Below are 26,265 nucleotides of genomic sequence, written 5' to 3' on the forward strand. Positions count from 1 at the left end.
TGCCACTGTTTCGCACTTTTAATATTTCAGTTTGAGAAGAGATAGCGTAAAATATATGTGCTGTCGGTGCGTGTTTTTTCATTACATTTGTTTGTGGACTGACATTCTCAAAATTCCAAGGAATACCTTTCTAAAGAAAGAAAGACAAGGTGTGAACAACTTTGGTGGTAGAAGAGTGATTGGGCATGCGTGGTTCGGAATTTGGTCCGAAATTCTTTTTTTGCCGGAGCGACGTCCTACGCTGTACGCCGGATGTTACTGAGTGAGGACCCGGACACTACTTTGAAAACGTGCGGTGTATGCAATGCTTCGTTTTTCGTTTATGCTATCGTCCTGGTGGAATTGTGCCGTGATTGTGACTCAGTGTTCTTATCGTCTCTCGTTGAAATAAACTTCTGTTAAACACACACCGGACGCTGGACGCCGGACGCCGACGGCTGATCTCCTGCGACGGGGGGCCCTTAACGCTTTCGCGTTAAAAAGGACAACACGTTGATTTATAATCTCCTCTAGCCTTCGACGCTCGCGCAAATGTATACCTGCCTCAGAGCAAGAAAATTAGTGCTTGCGTTCAAGTGACAAATCGTGGTGCACATAGAAAATACATATTACAAACAGCTGCTCCGTGCATACACGACGGCTGGCGCAGCTCCACTGAGCGTACATGTGTGAAGCGACAGTATAATGTGTACATGTGTGTAGCGACGTCGTTCCCCTGCCAGTCTCGCATGCGTGGTGTGTGCAGTCGATAGAGCTACAAGATCATGCCATCGAACTCACAGGTTGGAGGTATGGCTTTTTTTATAGCGAAGCTTTCTGTAGAAGACAAAGCAGTGGAGTATATAGCCGAGGTACTAGACCGAAGCTTTCTTTGACGGTGCATGAGCGTGATTTGCTGCTTACATTTTGTTTACATGATTTGTGAATGGTTGTATAAATATAAACATTTGCGTGAGATTAACATTGCATCGGGTTACGCGTTACGTGTGATGATAGTAAGACACTTGTATGCGCATCGCCTTTCGTTGTATGTCATTTAATTAACCGCTTCGCTTTACATAAATTCCAACGTGTGCTAACGGAACGTGTTGCTCAGCTTGTTCGTGTTAGCGTATTCTCTGGACCTGCATATATACGTATATATATATTAAATTCGAGGAGGGCTGACTTAAAACTTAAATAGAAGAAAACTAATCTTATATAGAACGGATTTATAGATATTTCCGAAGGCTACCCATGCTAACTGTCGAAGATGTATGGGTAGGTTGATCTTAATATGGTTTCATCTCTCTTCACTGCAGGTAGTTTTCGTTTTTCCTTGGCGCGTCATCCTTTGTACGACTACGGTTTGCGTAAACATCGCTGGCATCGGTCGCGCGGCGGCGACATTTTGCCATTTCTATTTATTTTATTTTTTTTGACGCTTGCTGAAGCGCAGCTAGTCATCTACCCCGGAGGAATGACCGCGGCAACGTTTTATGACCAACAATCAAGCCGCCCGTGTCAATCGAACGCCGAACATGCAGCTGTCAGCTGGCCCACCGGAGGCCTGAACGCCAACTTGCAGGAAAGGAGCCGAAGGACCAACGAAATGTATATCGATAGAAACGAACAAAAAGTTGTCGAAGCGTGTAGACGTGTAAGTTCTGTGGAATCTGTATTCCGCTCATTGTTCCGACCTGACTTCTATATTCAAAAAAAAAAGTAAGACAGAAAAGGCGATAAGCGACGGAGCTTCGCAGGGGACTAGCTGCCAGAACCGGCTTGATGGCTTCGAGACCACCCGAGGTCAATGACGCCTCGAGCACAGAATGCTCGGGGGATAGTTAGCGGTAACAAAGTGCTCAAGCGCAGCTGCGGTTTAGGTTTACTGGGTCATTCGGAACGCCCCGAAGCATCCTGCACGTGGCCGTGTGAACGCCCGGCTAACGTTTTCCAGGTACGCGTGCCGGTTGTTCCTAGAGGGACCGGCAAAGTATACTGTTTCGCTAAAAAAGGTAACGGAACTGTTGGCTGCACTGCAGTGCATTTTTTTTTATTTCTCTGCGTGTGTGACGTGTACGTGGGTGAAGCCTTGGGGTGTACGTGTTTCTCGAGCGCGTATACAGCAGAATTTTCGGAGAAATATTGAGATTGTAAGGTGTTTATTCTGATAATAACAGTTTTCGAAAAAAGAAATAGGCCGTTTTGAGGGTCGACGAACAGCTTCAGTGACGGGGGTGCATGTGCAAAACGCGCGAATGCAGGTTGGATTACTTTACACACATACACAGGCCCGACAGCACCCGCGTGTACCTTCGAATTTGGCCTGGCTTCGAACTTTCGCACGCCGACGCCTTTAGAGTTAGAATAAATAAATAAATAAATAAATAAATAAATAAATAAATAAATAAATAAATAAATAAATAAATAAATAAATAAATCCTTTAGTTTACGTGTCCAGGAACAACCGGAGGTCTAAACACTGGCGCACAGAGAAAAAAAATAAGTGGGTGAAGAGATAACACAACTATAACCAAAAGTTATGTTAAAAAATATATAAAAAATAGAATGATAAAAAAATTGGGTAGGTTGTATCAGGTACGCCGTCGTAATGAGGCGCATGAAACGACTTGTGTGAGCTTCAGAGGCTGTTTATTCGCGCATTAGGAAGCTTACATGCTTAACTTACGTTTCGGCTAGTGTTGGGGGTCTTACAGACTATAACTTCGCAATCGCGCTGGCTCCCTATTCGCATTGAGCCCGTCCGCTTCGCAAAGGCTGTTTGGGCACTATAGTAAAAAAATTAAGAAAACAATTAGTGGTGTCACCCGAGCCCGCCGCGCTCGTAGATGGTTGGGGCCCCTGCACTTGCCTTAACCTGCCACGTTTGCGTCCCGCATCGAGACGGACACGTTCCTCCGTGGTCAACGAGTCGGACATCCCTCCGTCTTGCTTCCCGAGTCTCTTCACGCGATTTCTGGACCCTATACGTGTCGAACGCAGGGGCGCCATAGCCGAGCAAACGTGAAATTTCTGCAACGAGTTGCACACTTGTATAGGCCTGGCGTAACTACTGATACCTTCTATGAGGCATAGTGGGCCCTCTCAAACGCGGCCACTCCCGCTCGGATGGACAAACGCATTGCCGAGCTCCGCCTTTCTGAATGTCGCGCTCAGATTACGTCCCGCATGCGTGCCCTTAGAGAGAGAGAAAAAAATTATCTGGGGGAATGTATCTTGATGTGGCGTCACAACAGCGCCATCTGCGTACGCAACACATGTATGATCGAGTAATGGCTTCTTTCACCTACATAACAGTGCCAAAGTAAAGCGCATGACACTTATTCACGCATTAGAAAGCTTACGTGCTTGTGATACAGCTAGAGGGGGCCTTATATTAGGGGCGAGCTCCACCACTGGAAAAGCTGGCGCTGCCGTCGGCGTGACGTGGTATGAGGGATCACGTTGACACAGCGGATCACTGTGTAAGAATATTATTATTATTATATTCTTACACCATGCAGCGAATGCAGCGGCCGCGTCGGCTGCTTCGGGAGCGCCGAAGCAAGCTGAAAACGAGAGTTTAAGGTCCCACCTGCGCTGCGGCTCTGGCTAAGTGTGGGGATTTTTTCGCTTCGGGTGTCTTCTTGACAACAATTAAAAGCACTATAACAGGTAGTTATAGTGCTTATAGTTAAATGCTAAATTTAGCTCGTATTGCGTCGCACATGACGTGACAACGGCGCCATTTGTGCACCCGATACATGCACGATCGAGCGATGGCGTCTATACCCTCTGCACAACGATACCAAAGTAAGGCACGTGGTTGGGTAGTACGTGTGCAAAGGATACTAGTAAAACACGTTTTCGCTACATGCGGCTTTAGCGATTTCGACCCCCCTCTTACCCAAGTGAAATACGTTTCACGTCGACACACTGCATGTATGATAGACAGTAAAGAACGTGTACTATATATAACGCATTTGATATCCGGCGTCTAATGTTGCACGTACATTGCACATTAAATAGAAGTTATAAATATCTATCAATTTAGTTTCCCTACACTTGTTTTGAAACAAAGCATGGTGTTTCGATTGTGCAAAAAAAGAAAGAAGCTTTATCTGCATAATATGATTGTTGGCATCAACGTAGGCCCATTAGATCTTTTGGAGAAGCCCTTCAGTGCTTATTAAATGCAGGGCAGCGGATATTAAAATACAATTTTACTCGACAACATATATATATATATATATATATATATATATATATATATATATATATATATATATATATATATATATATATATATATATATATATATGAACGGGATGCGAAAGGCAGGGAGGTTAACCGGATAAGATTCTGGTTTGGCTACTCCACTGGGGGAAGGGGTAATGAAAGAGGAAAGAATAGCGACGAGAAAAAGCAAACAAACGAAGAAAAAAAAGAAGGCAGGGAAGATCGTGAACGTCCATGAGTATTACAGTCTCTCCAATAGGCCACTCGAACGTAAAAATTTCAAGAGTGCCTTGACTGTATTGTGGTGTGACGACTGTATAGGTCGGCGTTCCAGGACTGTCTACTCCGAAAATGGCCGCTCGTAAAGACACGCCAGCGCTGTCGCGAGTGACTGCCTGCGTGCGCTGTATCGGGCCCAACGACAAAGAACGCGTTCGATAGTTTCCTCGTCGCCGCAGTGGTCACACGCAGCACCATCTTTCCATCCGATGCGGAAAGCAAACGACTTCGTAAATGCAACGCCCAGCCACGTGCACAGTCGACGAAGTACCGTTGTCTCGGGTCGGGATAGTCCAGGTGGAGGATGAAGTTACAGAAAGAGGTCCAGTAGAGGTAGACGTGTTTGCTGGAAACTAGATGTGATCAACGATTGCAACGAATCATACGTAAGAACTCGAAGTTTCGCTGCTGCGCCTGTGCTTAACAACGGGATTGATACCCGCGCGCCGTCTTTATGAGCAAATCGAGCAGCTTCATCGGCCTGTTAATTGCCCATTATGCCACAGTGGCTGGGGAGCCACTGAAATGTGACGTCGTGTGCGTGCTCGACGGGGCGATGAAGGCTCGAGCTCTCTGATTTGTTTACCACTAGTTGTTCTTAGGGTCCATGGCGTAAGGCGGAAAGCAAGCAACTTAGAGCTGCCTTCGATTCACTGAAAATGCTCCATTTTTGAGCTGGTTCCTCTCGAGTTATGCGTAGTGCGCTACGAAGAGCAGCAAGCTCCACCGCTGTCGATGTAGTCTGATGCGTTATCTTGAACTTCAAGGTGATGACTTTCGCAGGAGAAATAACTGATTCTGCAGAACCGTCCAAGGTCGTTGAACCATCAGTGTATAGAGGGGTGTGATAGTTGTGTTGTTCATACAAGAGCAGCGAAACTTTGATTGATTGAGAGCTGGTGATGAGAGTTGTGCCTTCGTTCGAATTCCTGGTACTGTCGGTCGAACTCGTGGCTGAGCCAGCACCAAAGGGGAAGCAAAACTCTCGCTGCAGCTGTGTAATGTTCTATGACATTGTTCTGCATGAGGCTCATGATATTAGAGGCTCTGGAAATGCTTGGCCTCAGTGGTGTACTCTATCGCTGGACACGCAGTTATTTACAAATGGGGTCTCTCTTTGCGAATATCGAAGACGGCCCAACATGTGTAGTAAGGCAAGGTGGCGTGTTGAGCCCAACAATCTTCAACCTTGTGCTCATTGGTCTCATAGAATGCCTACCAAATACGGTGAAGTTGTCAATCTATGCCGGTGACATCTTTCTCTGGGCATCTGGTGTGACCGGTCCTCAAGTACCGTGCAAAGCTGCAAAAAATCTGCGACGCTTATATTGATGTACCTCAGGCCTCAGGATTTCTCCAGAAAAAAATGTACGTTGGTGGCATTTAGCCGGAAGCTAATGACTGGATAGACAGAATATCTCTTATGTAAGCAGGCACAGGTATTTAGGGGTAACCATCGACCGTGACCTCTGTTGGAGTTCCCATATGGCCTACCTAGCTATAGAACCGCCTGGCAGCCATCTCTCGTCTTTTCAGGCTGTCTTGGAGGAAAAATCTGGGATACTTCAGTACACTTGATGATGCAACTGCACCGGATGCTGTTTCTCGGGCATCTGAGGTGCAGCTTGACAATGCTGACCAATACCTGCAGAATTAACATCCCTACACTCGAAAGTGCTCAGGCCCAGGCACTTAGTGCAACTGCACCGGATGCTGTTTCTCGGGCATCTGAGATGCAGCTTGGCAATGCTGACCAATACCTGCAAAATTAACATCCCTACACTCGAAAGTGCTCAGGCCCAGGCACTTAGCGTCCGCCTAGGGCTGCCACGATGTGCATCAGCATCCGAAACTATTTCAATTGTGCACGACTGCTCAGCCAAGATTCACATTGTTATGTGAATAACAATGTGAATAACCCTTTCCACTATCTAACCTCACCGCCAGAAGACCGACCACGCGCCTCTTTTTGTCAGACGATACTACCATATCGTTTATACCTGCCATCAGGCTTACTCGGCAAGAAATCACTCTCGGTAACCGGAGTCTGGACCTCTGCCGTCATGAACATAACTTCCGAACTTCATTTCTCCGCAGTTCTAAAAATAGCGTTAACTCTAGAGCACGTGCGCATACAAACTTTGAGTGCGGATTTCTCGAAACTAAAGCTAGTTGTAGGATTTCTAGCATATACGTATGGTTTGCGTAGTGGCTGACTTCAACATATAGCAAATAGTGCCAGTTATAACACGTCATCTAATCTTGATAATTAATATTAAATAGTGGTTGGTTAATTTATCTACCAATTAGCGATTCTCACTGAGATTGTGACGTTGGTTGTGGGAATTGGTTGTAGGACAAATATTATCTGAATATCTGCTGCGCTGTAATAATCACTTGATGTCTTCCCTGAAAGACCTGCAGATGTATCTATGCGGAGAATGTGTAATGGAATACTGCTGTTTTACCTAGTAATAACTGATATTTCGTATGATCGTATGATCGTGATGATCGTATATTTCGCTGTGCATGTGTGTGTGCGTGCGTGTGTGTGTGTGTGTGTGTGTGTGTGTGTGTGTGTGTGTTTGTGCGAGTTTGTGTGTGTGTGAGCTGATATCATTAATCAAGAGCTGAAATTTCCTCAGACATGCATGGACCTTCCTTGAGCAGTGGCTTGCTTAATCCATTCTAGATTAGGCCCTCGTTATTCAGATAAAACATCTGAAAGCAAGAAATGATGTCATTGATGTGTTTTGTTTAAAAGAGGAGATTAAAAAGATTATGGGGTTTTACGTGCCAAAACCACAATCTGATTATGAGGCACGCCGTAGTGGGGGACTCCGGGATAATTTTGACTACGTGGGATTCTTTCACGTGAACCTAAATCTAAGTTCACTAGTGTTTTCGCATTTTGCCCCCATCGAAATGCGACCGCATTTGCCGGGATTCGATCACGCGGCCTAATGCTTAGCAGTGCAACACCATAGCCACTGTAAGCAACCACCGTGGGATTAAATTCCATTAACCGATGGTCGAAGAATTTGAACTCGGGCTCTCAAACAAACAAACAAACAAACAAACAAACAAACAAACAAACAAACAAACAAACAACAATAATTAAGGCTTCAATCTCCACAACTGATATATCGATGAATACTGTAAAGGGCTACTCATAGTGGTGCTTAAAGTGGACAAAACCAGCAGCTTAAATTTGATGAACTGAATAAAAATTCTGCAACCACCAATCATACCCGTATAATAATCCCCATGGGGGATTGACAGTATTCTATAAATTAAAATAAAATAAATAACCACCAGCCCTCTTCCTCTTTTTTTAATGCATAAAACTCAGTTGAACAGTGCCCATTTCTAGAGTGTGCCCAGGAAGATCATTATTTTCACTACGTGCCGGACTTCGGTCTTTCATCTTTGTCAAGTAGCCGGAAGTTTGCCCTGAGCAACCTCTCCTACCCGCACTCTCACCTCGAGTAAAGAACAACAATAATAACAAAAGAAAAATGTCATGGGATACTTGTGCTTTTATGTAACGGCGGTATATGAATGCAGGCTGTCCACCTTCAGAGAAAAATAATATAGTTCTCAGAATACTTTTCCGAAACCTGATTACGGTTTTGTTTTTCTAGCTACACGACATTTTTTAAAGTTGCTTGTGGCTGATAGCACAATTCTAACCCTGGATCTAAATTACTTGATTAGCTGGCCATTACGTCTACGAGATATCGAAATGCTTAATTGAATGATTAAAATAACTAGGCTAATTAACTTTTTAATTAATTACTTTCATGATACGTCAATCCACAAGTTGTCACTAGTGAGTACGCAAGGCATATCCAGTTGGAACGAATTTTGAGGATGGCACCGGTTTTGATATTGAGCTGTCAAACTTTGGGTAAAAATGCACTGCTGTTCCTCTTACTTTTTATAAGAGTACGTGGTTTTATGCACTGAAGCACAAAAGTAACTGGAACGCCGATGCATGTCGTACACTGAAATATAATATCACGGAATTGTCGTTCACTTTGCAACCAGAAGTAACAAATTATTTTTTAAATCTTTGGCTCTTAGTTATCTAGCAGTATGGAGAATGTAAGTGCATCTCTTTTTTTTTTTCCTTCGCACGCTCGTCCTACAGTCAATGTGCCCATGCGTGATTTTTTTTTTTTAGCGCACGTAATTGTGCTAGCAAATATGCACTATCTAGTCCACCAGATGTCATTTGTACTGGTTCTGGCACGCAAAACTTCGGAATATATTTTTATTTTTGTTCTCTGCTTCTATGACAATTCATATTCGTAGTACCGGCCGATGATGCATGGTATACTCAGTATAAGGAACTATCTATGTTAGTATCAATATCAGACGCAATATCAGTATTAGCAGCCATATCATTTATCACCAACCAAGTAGCGTTTTCCCCGATCCTCCGAAAGAGGATCTAACGCTAAAGAATACCCAGCTAACTGATGTGGTTTTGTTTACTTTATCTGAACAATATGCATTACCCGGACACGCACACATTTTAGTAAAGTAACGTGTCTTGTATGATTACAGCAGCGATGATTTCTTCACTTTTAAACGCGTATTTTGACCCGTATTGGTATTTCAAGCAATCGAACAAGGTTTGGCTGCTGGTGTATTGCGCATGTTCGTCGGGTAAAGCATTTGTAAATGTCCGAATTTGAACTGCGGACAACCAGGGCCCGCATTTTGTAACCTTCAATTTCATTCTCGTTTTCTTATCGCGCTTAGCGTCAAGTGGCGATGCCAGACGTATAACGAGGACGCGACGGTGCGCGAGAAGGACCAAATAATGAAAAACGAAATGGGTCGCTAGAAAATGCGGCCCCAGATGCCAAACACACATATTAGTGCCTCACGCCCAATTTTTGTTCGCCAGCACTTGCTGCGTGACGCCATTCAAATTATTATTCACTGTTTAGATCGGTTTTGCTCCATGTACGTAGATTGGATAGCGAATGCGTTTTTAACTTTCCAGTTAAGCCTTGCCGAACATGATAAAAAAGAATGTTGTACATGGTATACAGCGTTTTGCAAGTGAAGTGCTTCGAGGGAGTAGCCAGTTTGTGGAACGCAACAGAAGTTGCGCGTTGGCCGTACCGAAACCGAAACCCTCTTTTGCGTGCCCCGCGCCCGACTTGCTGGACCGGTTGCCGGCAGCGCCATCGCGGCAGACACTAGCGGAGGCTACGTCGTCAGTTCAGAAACTTTTTAACTTTATTGCTTGCGGGTTGGCATACCTAAAACAAAGGGAGTCTGCTTCAGCCGTGCCGCTGGTCGCCGCGCGCGGTGACAGGACATTAACCTAAGCTCTATAAATTCTTATTACTGCCGCCGAACAACTGCCGCCAGCGCCCAACCAACTTTCTCCGCTGAAGCTCCCAACTCTGCTCGGGACGTTGCCTCCGAAGGGAAAGAAAAAAAAAAAAAGAAAATATCGCACAACTTGACGTAAGTGAGAGTCCTAACTTCTCGAAGTAACCGGCTGCCTGTTGGATGAGACGAACGAACGATTGTATGCCCGGGTTAGTTTTTTACCGTGTGCGATCGCTTAGACCCCTGTTGCATGAGATTTGATAGCTTCGAGTCGATCGTAGGAGGTAGTGGCGAGCTATTTTGAAACAGGTACTGACAGGGCAGTCGCAGCGATCTGCCGCGACGAAAAAAAGTTGGCGAACGACTTTCTTTTCGCTTTGTCTGCTTGGATCCCTTGGAAGAACTCGCATGTTATGTCGCCTGTATGTTAGCAGTGAATACTGGAGCCTGCGTTGCTAAAGTTCATCGCCGTTTAATAAGGTATTTATCGTGTTGCTCAGTGGCGCTCTTTCTGGCTTCTCTGCTGTGTCATGACGCCCTGGCCGTTGACACCAGCGATTTCTTTGTTTTTGTTTTAGTTGATGCTTTATGTCTCGGTGTACGCGCGTTCATAAGCTGCGAGGCTTGACAGGTGAACGTAATTTCTGTCGATCGAGCACCGTGTATGTTTTCTATTCCTTTCTGTCGCTGTTTCCTACACTTGTTAGCGGCCGCCTGTAGTAGCTGCACCGTGCGCTTGTCTGATGTGAAGATCTGCTTTGCGCAAACTTCGTGTGAACGCTCCGTTACAATGGAATCTGTGTGTTAATTCGTTGCGGACGCTTAATTACAGTAGTCCGCGACTGACGCAGTAGCACGTAGTTCACAGAAAGCGTATTTCAAAGCGTCAATTAACAAGTTAACCAAGGAGGATGTCGCACCCCGCGTACGGTACATATCAAGCTGCTTTCTCCTCGTTTATTTTGCGTATGGTATGTCAGTAATTTAGTGTGTTACCGGTGCGCATATGTAATAAGAATCATTGTTGTCTCTCTCATCGATGCATGTTACCGTCAAGGAAAAAGAGACGCTGCTGTGATTGGAAAGTTCCTTTTCTTTAAGCTGAGCATGGGGTCTGCAGATTCCGTTCTAAGCGTATCACCTTAGGGAAGGACAGTTTAGTACGACCACACATTTACTTGACTTTGACAATTTACTGTTAACTTTTCCTTATGGTGTTTAGATAACGCTAAACGTGGGGGCGCCTAGGTGATGCGTATCGTCTTAGGGAAAGTAGCCTTGTACGATCGCATATTGAGTCCACCGATTTCCTGCAATCTTTCCCTTGGTGGGCTTAGATAAAGCTAAAAGTGTGGTAAACTACTCTTACGGAGGTTTTGCCTATATGTGTCTTTCCACTGGTTTTATTTCTTCTTTCTTTATTGCTGGTAAGTTGCCTTCGTGCTTTTTCTAGCGATTGCATTTTTTCTGTAGCAGTCGAGCTCTTATTTCTTGGTTGTTGAAAAAGAAGAGTAGGCGTACTTAAGCTGTGTGCACCAACCTGTCACACAAGTTCATGTTCTCGCTCCTTCCCCTTGTCTTGCAGGGTTTCTTCCGAAGGAGCATCCAGAAGCAAATTGAATACCGGTGCCTACGGGATGGCAAGTGCCTGGTGATCCGGTTAAATCGTAACCGTTGCCAGTACTGCCGCTTCAAGAAATGCTTGGCTGTGGGCATGTCTAGAGACTGTGAGTGCTTTCTTTTTTTAATTATCCTTGAAGTGCTTGTGTTTTCCTAGCCTCTCTGAGCAAGCTCATCAATTCAATTGAGGATATCTCAACTTCTCTTAAAATGATGCAGATGGTTACATTAAAGGGACAGTGAAGAAAAACACCACATCAATTTAGGCTGACGAAGTATTCTTTCATAATTCTATGTTTGTTAAGATTACAGTAAGCGGTTGTTTAAGGCCAAACTTCCATTTCTTTGATTTTACGCCGAAACCTCTCTACTGGAACCTCGTTGTAGCATCATGGAGTATCTTCTTGTATTTAAGCCATTATGACACAGTAAAGGTTCCCAAAATTTGTTAAGGTCAGTCTTTGCCTCCTTTAGAATACAATGTAGTCCATCTTTAACTCTAAAAAGTTATGGCAAATCCGGCGCACTTGTTGAAAGCAATATTATGGGAAGCTTTCCTGAAATGTTTAAATTAAATTCTATGCAAAGAAACACATGATGCATGCAAATTATACAGGTCCGACCCACATGTTGGAATGTGCGCAATGCGAAACATTTGTGAACCGGTTAATTAAATGCCTTATAACTGATGTATAAAATTGTCTTTGTTTCAATCCAATGCAACATGTAATCTCATGCAATATTTATGTTTACGTGCCACAGAGGTACCAACTTTATTGCCATGCAAAGTTTACGCACTAGGCCGAGCCAAAATGCAAACAGAAGTTCATGTGGATGCACAGTGTGATACGAAGCAGAAACTTCACCAAGGATGAAGGCAGTGCTTGATGCTTGTTGAAAAAAGAATGGTGAGGAGAGGTGTAAGCAGAGAGAAACTCAGAACACATGTAGACACTTTTCAGGCTTCCGTGTCTTCTTGTCTAACAGTGACATATACCCGGTGGCCCAATCATGGGTGAAGCCAAACATAAGAAATATACAAAAATTAAAGAAGCCATTCAATATCATGCACTATTTCATTAAGAGGTGTGCTTTAAAGATATCTGTGAGCTAACTTTATACTACTTGCAGATTTTATGCAATAGTTTATTGTTTGAAAATGCAGAACATAGGTGCACTCACTGGCATTACTTTGTTGATCAAAGAAATATGCTACACAAGCCAGAGCATGTAGCCCCAATGGAGAAAATCAATATTATGGGCTATTCCATTAAGTGGTCTGTGCTATGAGTCTACATTCTATGTACAAGTTTTGTGTTGTGATGCATTGTTTGATTATGCAAAACAGATGCACTGACTCGCACTACTTTGTTGGTCAACATGCAGTAGATATAAATACTGGTGCTAGTATATATATCCACAGACATATCCTGTAAGACGCGAACCGACAAACACAAAACCGAGGTGGGCCAAACCAAAAAAAATTGGCTAGGCCTGAAGAGATGCTGTCAAAAGTCTACGGCGTCACAGCTGACTAGTGCAGGAACTTCAAGGCGGCAGTGCCACCAACCTTTTGTTCTTGCATATTTTTTAGCCTATCGAATCTCCTCTCATGGTAAAATAGGTCACTTTCTACAGAGAGTCGGGGCTAGGTTACCATAAAAAAATATAAAAGCGAAGAGCTATGATGCCTAAAATCCATGCAGAATCACAGGTTGTGTAAACGTCTGTCCAATGACAGCTGATGTTAGTTGCTTAGTTGTAACTAGGGTCCAGTGTTTTTGGTTCAAACCAATAAAAACTGAAAAATGTATGCTGCTACTTTTTCAGAATTTAGCTCTAACAGAAAACAGTCACTAAAAGCAGGTTTACAAAGACATAAGACTGTGATAGGCCTGCAGCTGCGAACCTACATGCGCTCCAATGCAAAAAGCCTGGTCAGGCGATGCGTCAGCCCCCCCACCCTCCAAACGTGCACACATGTGTCTGCCACTCATGCAATCTTCCCTTTTTTGTTATTCTGTCACAGGGCTTCCATATGGAACCCAAATAAAATGTCTGTTACTTATTAACAAAACGTGGGCGTCCTTTCTTGTGACAGGAATTCACTACCCAACCAGACGAGATGCTATTTCTTGCATTAATGCAGCACTAACGAGTCCAACACTCAACTTTAAAGAAAGATCAAGTTAACTTAATTGGTAGGTAATGCGCCTGAAATTCCAAACAAGACTTGCAGTGAAAGGAAGGTTGACAACCCAGAAAAGATGAAAAAAATGAGGGAATGAAAGAATATTTGCTGGAGGCACTTTATAATTCCAGTGCCACCTCCCCATGGTGTTATATATCTTGGCAGCTTACACTCGGCGCAAACTGATTGTTTACCAGCAAATCAAGTACCCTACTAGGCAAACCGTTGGAGGAACTTTCCTGCATAAATATGGGTCCAGATTCCCAGAAATATTTTATAGACCATGACGGGAGCTTGGTATCATCAGTGCCACAATTTGGCTGCAAAATTCTAGAAGGTAAAGTTTCAATGTCATTTTGTTTGCTACTGAGTGCCTTTCCATTGAAGAAATTGAAGTAAGAGTTCTGAATGGGTAATCTTCCTGCCTAGACAGACATCTTTAGCTTTTGCTTTAAAAATTAGTTGTCATATGACCAGGGGTATAAATCTTTTTGCAAGCTACTTAGTGCTGTTAGCACTTTATTGATATGAAAAGGCAAATTTTCATGTAGCCATCGTCGATGGTTGGACTCTACAAGGAAAATGTTTCTGTTCATTTGCTCTCTCTCTCTCTTGCTGGCCCTCTTAACCTCTCACTTGCTCTTTCATATTGCTTGCTCGTTCTTTTTTTTTTTTCATACTCTTTATTTACATTAAAAATCGTCATGATTTCTGCACAATTCTTTTCTTCACCTGTAAAGCTTTCTTTGTGGGAAACATGTCTTATTTTGTAAGTTCGTGCTACTGTCAGGTGGATGACAATTTTTCCTTCGATGAAACTTCTTTTATCCTGTAGATTTCTGTAGAGTTGATTTGCAACACTTTTATTAATCTCCCTCAGTATCTTATTAAGTTGTCATCTCTTCTAAAATATGCTCGATCCTCGACATACAAAAACGGGTCAGGTGATCTCCACCAGTGGTCGGCAGAATGTGTGGCCATGGCCCTTTGAAGGGCATGCTGTGACAGTGCGGTGCTGTATGCAGCGGTGCGGTACGGTCGAGTGCCCAAGCGTTCCAGAGAGCGGGGCGGCTCTTCAGGCCTCTCGGGCGAGGAGGGCCTCTCACTGGGCAGCCCCGGGGAGGCTGACCAGTGTGCACGGGACCTCGAAAGCCAGCAACTCGCCATGTACGACATCATCCTGACCATCTCCCAAGCACACCACGCCCACTGCGCCTATACGGAGGAGAAGACGCGTGCCCTTGTGCGCAGGCCAGCAATCTTCGTGAGTGTGCATAAGCTTAGCAAGGGGTGCGTGCAGCAGGGTGACAGGTAGTGAACAATGAATTGCACGAGAGTTCGAAGCCAGGCTAGTTGGTTTTTATTCGGTGTGAGGAACAGTACAGGTGGCGAAACACAGGATATGCAGGGCACAGTGTATGTCTTGTCCTAGTGCCTGTGCTCTTTGCCATGTTAAGTCAGCCATGAGTGGGCTTTGAAGCTACAGTGACACCAGAAACCAGTAGCTGTAAGAGCAGCATATAGGCAATTCAGTCGTGGTTTCTTTATTCATCCTTAAGGCATGAATTTTCAGATTGCAGCCTCATTGGTTTCTGTTGCTATTACTGTGCCGAAAATTGCAGCTTTAAAATTTATGCTTCACATAGTGTTATATAATTAGTAACTCTAAAGCAAAGCTAGCAAAAGTAGTCATTGCACTATTTCCTGCCCTGGTTTCTCTTTATAAGAGTTCCTCCTGCGAGTCATTGCACAGCAGCTAACTTACACAAGCACCCCTTTGAAGTGCTATTCCTGTTGCTACTGACAGCTCTCTACAGACATTTTTAGCACCAGTTGTAGTTGGTTTTGTACAAAGGTGTTGAAGCCTGATTGGGTCCTCACATCTAGAATATGTGCTTGTGCAAGCCATGTCTCTTGCTGTCATACTAAATACCTTTATTGCGATAGCAATTATATGGACACTCCAGCCGCATTTCTGCCATCACCGTCGCCGTGAAGTTCTGTATCAGTGAAAGCATGTGAGGGTGAGCCGGCGAACACAGTTCACTCATTCGTGCGTGAGCGACGAATGCTGCCCATATACGTGCCCTCTCCTGTGGCATGCGAGGCACGGGGATAAGGTGAGTGAGGAAGGGCATTCCTCTCAGGCGGCTGCTAAGGCGCCTCGATGTTCTCTTCGCCTGCTGCTCCATACAGAGTAGAGACAACCGTGGCATTTAGTGCGGCGTTGGCTGCGCAAATCGCGGACGCCGTAGTAGACGCCTCTGGCGGATGCTGTTAGGACCCGTTGCCGGCGCTCGTGTGTCTTGAAAGCGATCTGTGACGTGGCCAAAGTGAGCACCTGCGCAGGCCTTATCTTCAAAGCGATCTGCAGTGTTTGCAGAGCGTGCATAATGCCGGTAGCTTTGTATGTGCTGTGCTTTCGACGTTTCATTTGCGTTGAAGCGATAGATGCACGGAGGTCAATGGGCTCGCGACTGCTGCCACGATTCCTAACTCTAGTGTTTTCACAGACAGTTTCCACTGTCACCGAGCGAGATGTATTCATGTTTACCTATGCGTGCGTGACACCATGCTGGTTAATTTAGTTAAAACACGTTAACCGGCTAGTTGGTTTGAATCCATGATCGAATGTGTAAGTGCGACTGAACAAAGATGTAGAAAGAGGCAGACACACAAAGACAGCGCTGTCATTGTGTCTGTTTCTTTCTACGTCCTCGTTGAGTCACGCTTACACATTCTATCATTGTTAATTTAATTAGTAAGGGAATGTTTACAAGTTTATACAGCCGATAAACCTACTATCCTTACTTCGTGCAGCTATCTACTAATTTGCTATCACAGTCTGTGCTTTGCCTTTTGTGCGGAACTGCGGAAAAAATATTTTCGATACGATAGTATGAGGATCATTTGAGGATGCAGGGCATTATGAGGTAGCAACAAAAACAGCTTGGATAAAAGGATGAGGCGCATGGAGGTAAAGAGGGAAACGTTTAGAGGTAGGAGAGGCGTAGTGCCAGTGAGGAAGGGGAGGGCGCAGTTAATTGTATCAATGTCACATAAGAGAACCACTGCAGGGGTCAGCTGCGTGCATCATCCTCTTTGCTTGCGGATTTGCACTGGTTGCAGCACCAACTACATCGTCCTTTAGTCTCTGTAAGTTTAGCTGAGCATGTTGCCGAATGGGTCACTCTCGACGTCCGCTATTTGAGGCCGCATTCACTGCATGCATTGCATCAGTAGCCAAGGTACTTCGCGAGAAAAGTAGTCATGTCATAATAGGAGGTGGCCACTACTGCTATTGAGGGATGGCGTTGTCAGGCCAAAACAATGCGGTAACATAAGACTTATAGAATGGCCGATCAATGTGCTGCTATCTGAAGGTAACGGGGTATCTGGGTAACTGGTCAAAGGTGTGTCGTTTGTGAAAGGCGGTGAACACAAAAGAATGCAGAGTGGCAGGCTAAGGCAGACACTGAGAGGGAGCAGCATCAGTGGAATATGGTAGGACAGGACAGAGAAGTCGATTCAATGCAAATGCCTTGATGAATGATATAATCTTGCAAATGTTATCACATTACATCTCTTTCCCAAGTTGTACGTTGTCGAGAAATCCTTTTTCTATCATAGTGAAGTAGTTTGTGCATTTGTTGTATAGAGATTCTGTTGTTGACTTGTTCTTGCTCGTGATTTGGACAAGAGAAGGTGCGGATTTTGTGTCGTGTGTGGGGGATGCAGAGCCTGGAAGAGGTTGGGGGCAGTGGCGAGGGCCCGGGCAGTGCGCCGCAGCCGGATAGCCCCGAGCAGAGCAAACTGGGCCTGTGGCAGCAGTTTGCCACCCTGGTGACCCCCTCGGTCCAGAGGGTGGTTGAATTTGCCAAGCGGGTGCCAGGATTCCTTGATCTCGTCCAAGATGACCAGCTCATTCTCATCAAGGTACGGACGGCAACCTTCCCAGTTGCATTCAAGCACTGTCTGAAGTGCCCCCTTATACCCTTTTGTGAGAGGGGTAATTGCAATCCGAAGGGTAAAAAAATGTGCCTTTTTCCAATGTTGCTCATTGTTCTTATTTGTATGCCATAATGTCCTAAACCATCAGCACCCCTTTTGGACCTCTTCCACCTCCTGTTTCTTGTTTTGCAAAACATCAATTACATAAAATATACTTGGACATCATCCATCCCACAAAAGCCCTGCAGACCAGGAAGTGCTGTAGCTAGCGTCATGCACATTAGGAGCAGCTTCCTTTAGGTGTGGGTGCATTTTATTGTTCACTTGTTCTTCACAAATGCACACATTTCCTTAATGTAAGTGTGCACCACTGGCAGATGTTTACAGAGCACATCAGTTATTGCTTTAAGATTTTTCATTCTGGGCTTATCAACGTTTGCTGCACTTATGCTGAGACATTGCTCATTTTGTCCATGGCAGTTACTCAGTGGCTATAACATTTTTGTGTAGAGCACTGCCGCAGCCCTGCTCCGGGGGAGGTGAAATGCGAGAACGCTTGTGTGCTTCTATTTATATGCATGTTAGAGAACCCGAGGTACTCTAAAATCAATACAGAGCCCTCCCACGTTAATCGCATCCCTCATAAACCACTGCGCAGTTTCGGGACCTTAACTCTGTGGGGTCGTATGTTGGGCCTCTCCCGACACGTGAAAATATCCATTCCGTTCAAATTTTGGGAAGCCCCCGACGCATCCATGTTCGTCGGTTATTTGGTTGGTAGCCAGCGCCTGCTTTTGGGAACTTTTTCAACTAATAAGTTCACTGCACAATATCCCCAGGCGAGGGCAGCACTTTCATTTCTTTCTTTGCTCCATGCTCGAAGGGATTTTCACGACTTGTGTCATGGAGCGCCGACAGGATGGCGATGTTTTCGGCGCGTGGGTTTTATACAAAATTCACTTCAGTTCAGTGGATCAGAAGATGATTTTGGAGCCATGGATGTGTATATTTTGCGTTCAGGTGGTCAGCAAACGTCCTCTGGTGAGAGCACTGTTGAAGAAAGCGACACTAAGAACCCTACAGACTTGCAGTGCAAATCCTGTCCTCCACCCAGCAGAGTGCTTCGAGTGCTTACCTCAGAGTGTTCAAGTACCATTGGGAGCCTTGGGAATAAATTTATTTTCTTAAATAAATGACCTAACTTGCGTTTGTTTACCTGAATCTTTTTTCTGCGTAACATGTAAATGTAAAAAATGGCTCCTGACTGGGATGACCACAAATTTGAGAAATGCACGTGACTGCTAAGGGTCTTAAACTCAACATTTTCATTCTTGATTGCTTATTTTTCATTGCGTAATTATTTTTACTATGCAATGATTGAATATTATGCTGTTCTTGTGTATTTCAAAAACTGTCAAGCCATTTATTTTTGTGCGCCCTTAATATACATGATTTGAAAATGTTCTATGTGGAAGTTTTGCCGACTACTTCTACTGGGACTACCCTCTCAAATGGGGCACATTCTATTTACTTGTTTGCATAAGCTTGTGCTATGCCAGAAACACAATTGTATGAAAAAGAAACAATATTGTGCTCGCAGGCACACCAATCGATTTTGTGCAGGCAAGCCGATGATGGATCCTTTGAACCAGAAAGAGAGAGAGGTCGTGTATGAAGAACACGTGCGGCCTAAGTACCACAATGAAGGCTGAACAGACAGTGCTGTTTCCAAAAGGCAGAAAATTCGAAGGAGCTTTCGTGGCCCAAGTAAACCATGGGGCACAACCACAAATTTGCAATGTAACATGCCCAATGCTTCCAGTTCACTGATAGTTGGGGTTGCTATGAAATTATAGGGTTTTACAGTATAACGCTGACAATTTGTTGTGTTCAGTTCTGTTCACCTGACAACGTTGTGTGATCTTTGCAGGCCGGCTTCTTTGAAGTGTGGCTGGTGCATGTATCTCGCGGAGTGCTGGTTGGTCTCCCGCACGACACGCTCACCTTCAGTGATGGCACCTACCTCATTCGGCAGCAGCTCGAGCTTATGTTTGATGTAAGTGCGCACCCACTGCTACAGGACCATTTGCCAGATCTGCATAGCTGTAGTTTATAAATTTGAGCTTGCTTTACTGTTTTACTAATGCTGCATCAAGTATGGTGAAAAATCAATTCTGCTTGTGAAAATGTTGCAAAGCTTCTGAAAGACTGAGTGGCACAAAATTGCTAACAGTGCATGCAAAAAAATAAATTGTATCTGTGCTGCCCTCTCTAAGCAGCTCAAAACACTACATTAAAGTTCCGATAAAAGTTATTCAGACGAGTTCCTAAAGCAGGTGAAATTGGCAGCAGCAAAATCCCTCATAAAGTCGCTGATCTGGGAACAATGTTGTCACGTTTCTGCTGTTCCACATCTATTGTTGCATCTGTGCTCTGTCTGAAGTTAAATAATCGTTATAAAATGTGTATGTAATCCCCTTTTTATTTTGTTGTGTCCACGGGATTTTTCAGAATTCTAAAGTTCACAGGTTGGCATGTATGCACTAAGACTACTTATGTTACAGCTCATTTACCATATTTACTCGCATAATGATCGCACTCGCTTAATGATCGCACCCCTGAATTTTGTCGTAAAAATTCAATTTTTTTGCTTTCCTGTGTAATGATCGCTACCCCAACTTGTCCCAGCGATATGTCGTGTGCCTAGCCTAGCTAATGATGATCGCACTTACCATCTGTCGAATGCTGTCAAATTCTACGCAAACGACTCTTGAAGACATACCAATAGGTCTGCACGCACCAAACATTCTTAAGCAGATGCCCCATTTCATTCCTTTCATCACTTTCCGCACTTCCATAAAAAAAAAAAAAAACGCTACAACCAAACTTGCACTTACCTTGGCTTTATTTCTTGTAGGCTTCATAACGGTTTTGGCAAACAACAACAAAAAAGGCGCCTTTCGATTCTTCTTGTCTGCACTCGTGGGCACGCAAAAAATCTCAAGCGGCAACTATGGTGGCCACGTTTACACTGATACGTTAGAAGTGTACCCTATTCATAACCGATGCTTGTAACAACAGCTAAGAAATTCACCCGCCCTTAGTTGAAACGTGCCGTATTAGGATAGTAGTGAAGACAAATGTCGCTGTTTCTGTAGCATGCCCGTTATGCGTTTCTATGTCACTGCAGCTATGCGCGCCCATTTCTGTTTCTGTCCCCTCAAAGTGGACATGGCCACATTATTTTCGCAGACATGCCGATAGTATCGATATTGTTCATTACTGATACGGAAGAAACTGTTTCAAATGTGCGTAATGTACTCACGAGAGGAACAAAAATCGCATTCGGCATGTTCGGCTTGCTCTGCTGGCCGCCATATTTGTTTTGATGTCCCGCACTGTTACAGCGGCAGCCACCTGCTTATTGATTTGTTCTCGTCCCACAGCAAACGTGGGATGGAAAAAAATATATATTTTCGCAGTAAATTTAACTCGCGTAATAAACGCACCCCTGTATTTGCTTCCATTTTTTTGCCAAGAAAGTGTGATTATGCGAATAAATACGGTAGATTTTGTACAGTGAAACCTCGTTAAACCGTAGTTGGCCGGAGCTCGGAAAAAGTACGTACTAAACAGTAGTGCTGTTTATCCGAAATAGCGTGAGATCGCCCACTTACCTGTCGAAAATGGAACTCGGAGAAAGTGCGACTAAAGGGGAAAAAACATGCAGTATTTATTCACTTCGCGCGACAAAAGTGTTGTTTTCGTTTGATGCCGCGGCGGCCTAGCACGACGACAGCAGCCTCAAACTTACTGAAGCTGCGTGCCAGCTTCTCAGCCAGCCCCCTCCTCTCAGCAAACACTCGCACGGCAGATTCCTCGTTGGTGTTACATATTCTCCGTGCACGTGCGCAGTAGTGCTGCAGAAGTCCCGGGGCGCCTTTTTCATTGCCGGGTGCTGGAGTTTGGAATACTTTTCGTTTGGAATAGTTACATTATCGCGCCCCTGTTCTCGTCGCGACGATTGTATTCGTGAGGCTGACGTAACGCCCAGCTTCTGCCACTGTCGGGCTTGAGTCGCCCGTGCTGTCGCTTTCCGTGTCGTCCTCATCACTATCGCTAGTCGACACTTCGGCAACAACAGAGGCAACGATGGCAAAAAGTCGAACCCCGTAGCCGACATCTCTTCGCAGTCGCAGCAGTGCTGCCGAGCAATCCAAATCTTCGCATTCCAAATGCCACACACTGTAGTCAACAGCAGATCCATGTCGCGGGCCAGCGCCGACTTCTTCGTGTCACGTTCGATAGCACAGACGATGTCCAATTTTCTATGCTGAGCACCCGGCGTCTTTTTTTTTCTCCGCGCTTCGGCATGATGCAAGTCCTCGCTTGCACAACGCCACAACGCTTTCTGGCACGGCGTCGAAATGATGTTGATGTGGCTTCGCGTGCAAACGCACAGGGCGCTTGGAGGCCTTTGTACCGATCTCTGAGGCTTGTTGTTCTGCCGGGCCCATTGATGGAGACGACGCACCCTCATGTTTGAGCGACAAAAAGTGGCAACGCTACGTTTTAACCGATGCATACGCAATAAGCTGGTACGGTTTATGCGGATACAAAATACATTATGTTCAGTGGCCGCTGAGTCGGGGAATTGACTTCACTACTTTTAAACCGAAATTACTGTTTAAGCAGGTACGGTTTAACGAGGTTTTACTGTACATAGCTCAGCGAGAGGTCCTTAGAAAAATGCGTCTTGAAGGGGCTCAATCAGACAAAGACACATACAAGGAAGCCAGAGAGAGCATAGGGGAAATTAATTATGTTTAATTTAATTGCAAAAGTAATCAGCTACAGAGAAATTAAGGTGGATCAAAAGATAAGTTATCACAAGTGAGAGCTGAACCCACATATTCAGTATTACGTATGCAGTGCTTCATCAGTGAAGCTGCCATGGCACCATCCTCCCGCTCGCTTTCTTTGGTGTTTGTGTAAATGTATGTGCACAAGGTTACTGCCGGAAATGCTAACCAGTGCCGCTCACAGCCAAGGCGGTGAATGTGGAATGTCCATTTTTTAACCGTAGCCACCACATAGTATGTGAGCTCATTTAATACACGACCTGATTTTAGGGATGTGAGGAAGTGCTTTGTGCACAGTACATATGGAGTTGCTGCACAATTGCTCGGAATGCTAAGGCAGAGGCTGGGGAATCAACAGAGTAATAAATTTGTCACAGGAAGTAATTAAGATGCATCAATTCAGACATTTTGCTGTGGTCTGAAGTGGCCCTGCTTGTCCATGTTGAAAGATTCCTGAAGCGTCTGTCTCATTTGTTTTGCAGCACGACTTTGTATCAGCAATGTTCAACTTCTTTGTGGCGTTCAACAACCTTCAGCTGAATGACACGGAGATCGGCCTCTTCTCAGCCGTTGTGCTACTCACAAATGGTAAGCTACAAGACGACCATTCTGTTTGTTCTGTTTTTGCCTAAACTTCATGCTTTGTGGGGATCGGGTGCAAGAAGTAGTGCTGTACTCCCCTCTGTCGCTGTTGCAGAGTGATTTGGAAGAATGTTATGTTGACGACCTTGTAGGTTGGTGCCACTTTATTATTAAAGGGACCTTGAAACGATTTTGACTATATTGTACAAACATACTGAGTCGTTAGGGTAGGTACTTCTGATTGTTAATTGATGCATCTAAGTGCTCCCCGTAAAGCCTGTAATTAATTATAAGGTTTTAAAAACGTATGTTACTACTGATCGCAGCCTGTCATGTCATGACATGACAAAAACTTTATTTGAGTCCTGAGGGACTGAGATCTTGGGGAGCCAGAACCAAATACTCCCGAAGATAAAGTCGGTGGCTCCGCCCACGATGGGACCGGGAGATCAAGTCCCGCCACAATGTCGTAGCCCCTCTGGACAGCCTGGAGTTGAATGTGGAGATTGCTGCTCTTGAGAGATTCCTACCATTGTCACATTTTGCTAGGTAGTGTGATAAGCAGGTTGAAAGGAGGTGCCAGAGACAATTGATGGTCCTATCCTTGCCTCATGTGTGTGCAGAGCGCAGCGGGCTGTACGACAGCAAGGCCATTGACATGGGCCAGAGTCGGCTATGCGAGGCGCTGCGGCTGCAGGCGGGCCGCAACCACCCGGGGGACCCGGGGCTTCCAGGGCGGGCGTTGGCCTTGCTGGGGCCCCTGCGTGCCCTGGGGCTGGCACATGCCCGGCACCTGGCTTGGCTGCGCCCGCACTGGCATGCCTTGCGCCTGCCCCCACTCTTTGCGGAGATCTTTGACATCCCCGCTGCACAGCCGCAGACGCCACAGCAGCAGCAGCCACAGCAACAGCAGGCAACAGAGGACTCTGCTGTGGCAGGGACAGCTGCTTCTTGAAGGCTGCTCTCAGGTACTCCGTTCCCTTCATTAGTGTGTGCATTAGGGATCCTTTTCCAAGCAACACTCGACTCATGTTACTTCAAACTCTCGTAGACCACAGATTGTCGCTTGAATTAAGTGTAGGCTGCTAGCACAAGAAGCCAAAAAGCAAAGACATGAAGGACAACACAGGGGGAATTACTTGTACTTACTACTTGAATTAAAGGAATGATAAGTAAATGGAAATGAAAATGGATGAAGAAACAACTTGCCGCAGGTGAGACACAATCCCACGTCTTCGCATGACGTGTGCAAGCAACGCACACGTAATGCGGTGACGTGGGATTGTTCCTCACCTGTGGCAAGTAGCTTTTTCATCCACTTTCATTTCCATTAATTTATCACTTCTTTAATTCAAGTTGTAAGTACAAATAATTCCCCCTGTGTTGTCCTTGGCGCGTTTCTTGGCTTCTTATGCTATAATGAATAAATATCGGGCCCCTCGGTTAACCCTTTGTAGGCTGCTAATAACACCAGTCATCTACACTATAAGTGGTGATGCACTACAACCAAAAACGGTCAGTCTCAATGTTTGTAACACATGCCATGTCCAAGAAAGTAAACAAAGCGACCGTATGTGTCTGACATTGAAACATGCAAACGAGATCTTTGCATGCTTTTCGTTTTGCTAATGTTTCTGTGTGTTTCACCTATGGTGAAAGGGGCTTTGACAGTGAGCATTTGCACCAAGCAGAAATCTACTCTGCAGCGGCTATACTGTCGTCTTGCAGAGGCTGCTTTGTGGGAGGCAAGAATGCTTGTTGGCATAGAAACCATCGTGTGCTTCTAGATTGTGTCTTAGTGTAGTTTGAATAGTGAGATTGGCATAAAACCTTAAAACAAAAGCCAGAAGTTCACACAAGTCTAAAAAAAATATTAAGAAGGGATCTTCTGCAAAGATGGCAACAGTTTCAACTCAAGACTTTCCAAGTTCTGTTATTCAGATATTTTCATGCAAAAACACAAGTTCATCAACATTTTTTTACTATGCTTAGCAGTACAGAAATTTGTTGGCAGACATTTGCTGAATTTTGTTACTTAATTTATCTGAAATTTTGTGGTGATCGAGGCTACAAGAGGCATCTTGTGTTCACCCATCCACACAGTTCTATCAAGATCGCTCGCTGTCTTGTGCAGATGTAGGCGTCTCGTGTGACCTTGATTGCAACACCAGTAGTTTAGGCTGTATTGTACTAATTCAGCATGGTGCTACTTGCGCTTACACGTGAGCTTATTTTATCAATTAACCTCTCATGTCCAGAAATTGCACTAATGAACTCGGTAGACACATTGACTGTAATTGTCAGCTGGTCGCACACAAACCTGAACACCACTTCTATGGTGCTCAGTCATGCGTGTGATATCAGGCCTGATCACAGATGAACAAAAAGCTTCTTGTGATGGTTTGTAGCCCTCCACATGCCAACCAGCTGTAAATTTTTACCATGGCCCCACTGCCTTTACTCTTGGGCCTAAGCAGTGGTGTCGGTGACCGACGTTACAGTGTTGCGCCAAATCTAGGTAGATCAGTTCGCAGTGGCCAGACAGTTCTTGGGAACCTGAGAGGTCGCTTCACCAAGGAAAACGAGAGTATAGGGGACAACCTGAATGGTGCCGACTTGTTGCACGGCCATCATTTTTCAAACATTATGTGGGCGGAGATCATGTATGAAAAATTTAGCTAAACACCATACGGTTCCTGAAACTTTGGCCGTTTTTACCTATTACTTCAGTAGAGAATGTGGTGGTGCGAGGACATGTTAGAATAATGAATAAGGTAAAAAAAATTGGGCAGCCACTATAAGAAAATTCGTCTTTGGCTTGTCGTGGCTATCAGCATTGTTCTTGGCAATACAGAAAAACCTCGTTAATTTGGACTTGTCCTCTGGTCCCAGCAAGTGCATGCATTATTTAGTGCAATCAAACTCGTGTTAGTTTGGACGTATTTGGCCACAGATTGGTTAATTCAAACCATTCTCGGAGCTTGGCGAGCGCCACAAATGTACGATGCAAAAGAGCAAAAACGGCGCTACCGTCCAACCGAAACGAAGTGGCGGCATCTGCATCACCATAGTCATCAGTGGAAATAGTACATGAATAACAGCAACACCACAAAACTTTGTCCCTATCTGCACCTTTAAAGCCTTTATTCTCGTGTTTACAGCCGCGCATAACACCGCATCAGTCGCGTTCCTTCATAGCTGCAT

General features: G+C 44.8%; 1 protein-coding gene across 1 annotated transcript in view; it reads left to right on the forward strand.

The window, feature by feature from the left end:
- Eip78C (Ecdysone-induced protein 78C) overlaps positions 1 to 26,265 on the forward strand; it is a 117,225-nt gene that overhangs the window by 80,986 nt on the left and 9,974 nt on the right. Inside the window, exons 3-8 of the mRNA XM_065427031.2 lie at positions 11,441 to 11,582; positions 14,692 to 14,930; positions 17,405 to 17,602; positions 19,548 to 19,673; positions 22,962 to 23,067; positions 23,685 to 24,029. Of these exons, the coding sequence (XP_065283103.1) occupies positions 11,441 to 11,582; positions 14,692 to 14,930; positions 17,405 to 17,602; positions 19,548 to 19,673; positions 22,962 to 23,067; positions 23,685 to 24,016 (1,143 nt within the window). The 3' untranslated portion in view covers positions 24,017 to 24,029. The remainder of the gene's footprint in view (positions 1 to 11,440; positions 11,583 to 14,691; positions 14,931 to 17,404; positions 17,603 to 19,547; positions 19,674 to 22,961; positions 23,068 to 23,684; positions 24,030 to 26,265) is intronic.

Source organism: Dermacentor albipictus, chromosome 3 (assembly GCF_038994185.2).
Source record: "Dermacentor albipictus isolate Rhodes 1998 colony chromosome 3, USDA_Dalb.pri_finalv2, whole genome shotgun sequence".
Classification (NCBI taxonomy): Eukaryota; Metazoa; Arthropoda; class Arachnida; order Ixodida; family Ixodidae; genus Dermacentor; species Dermacentor albipictus.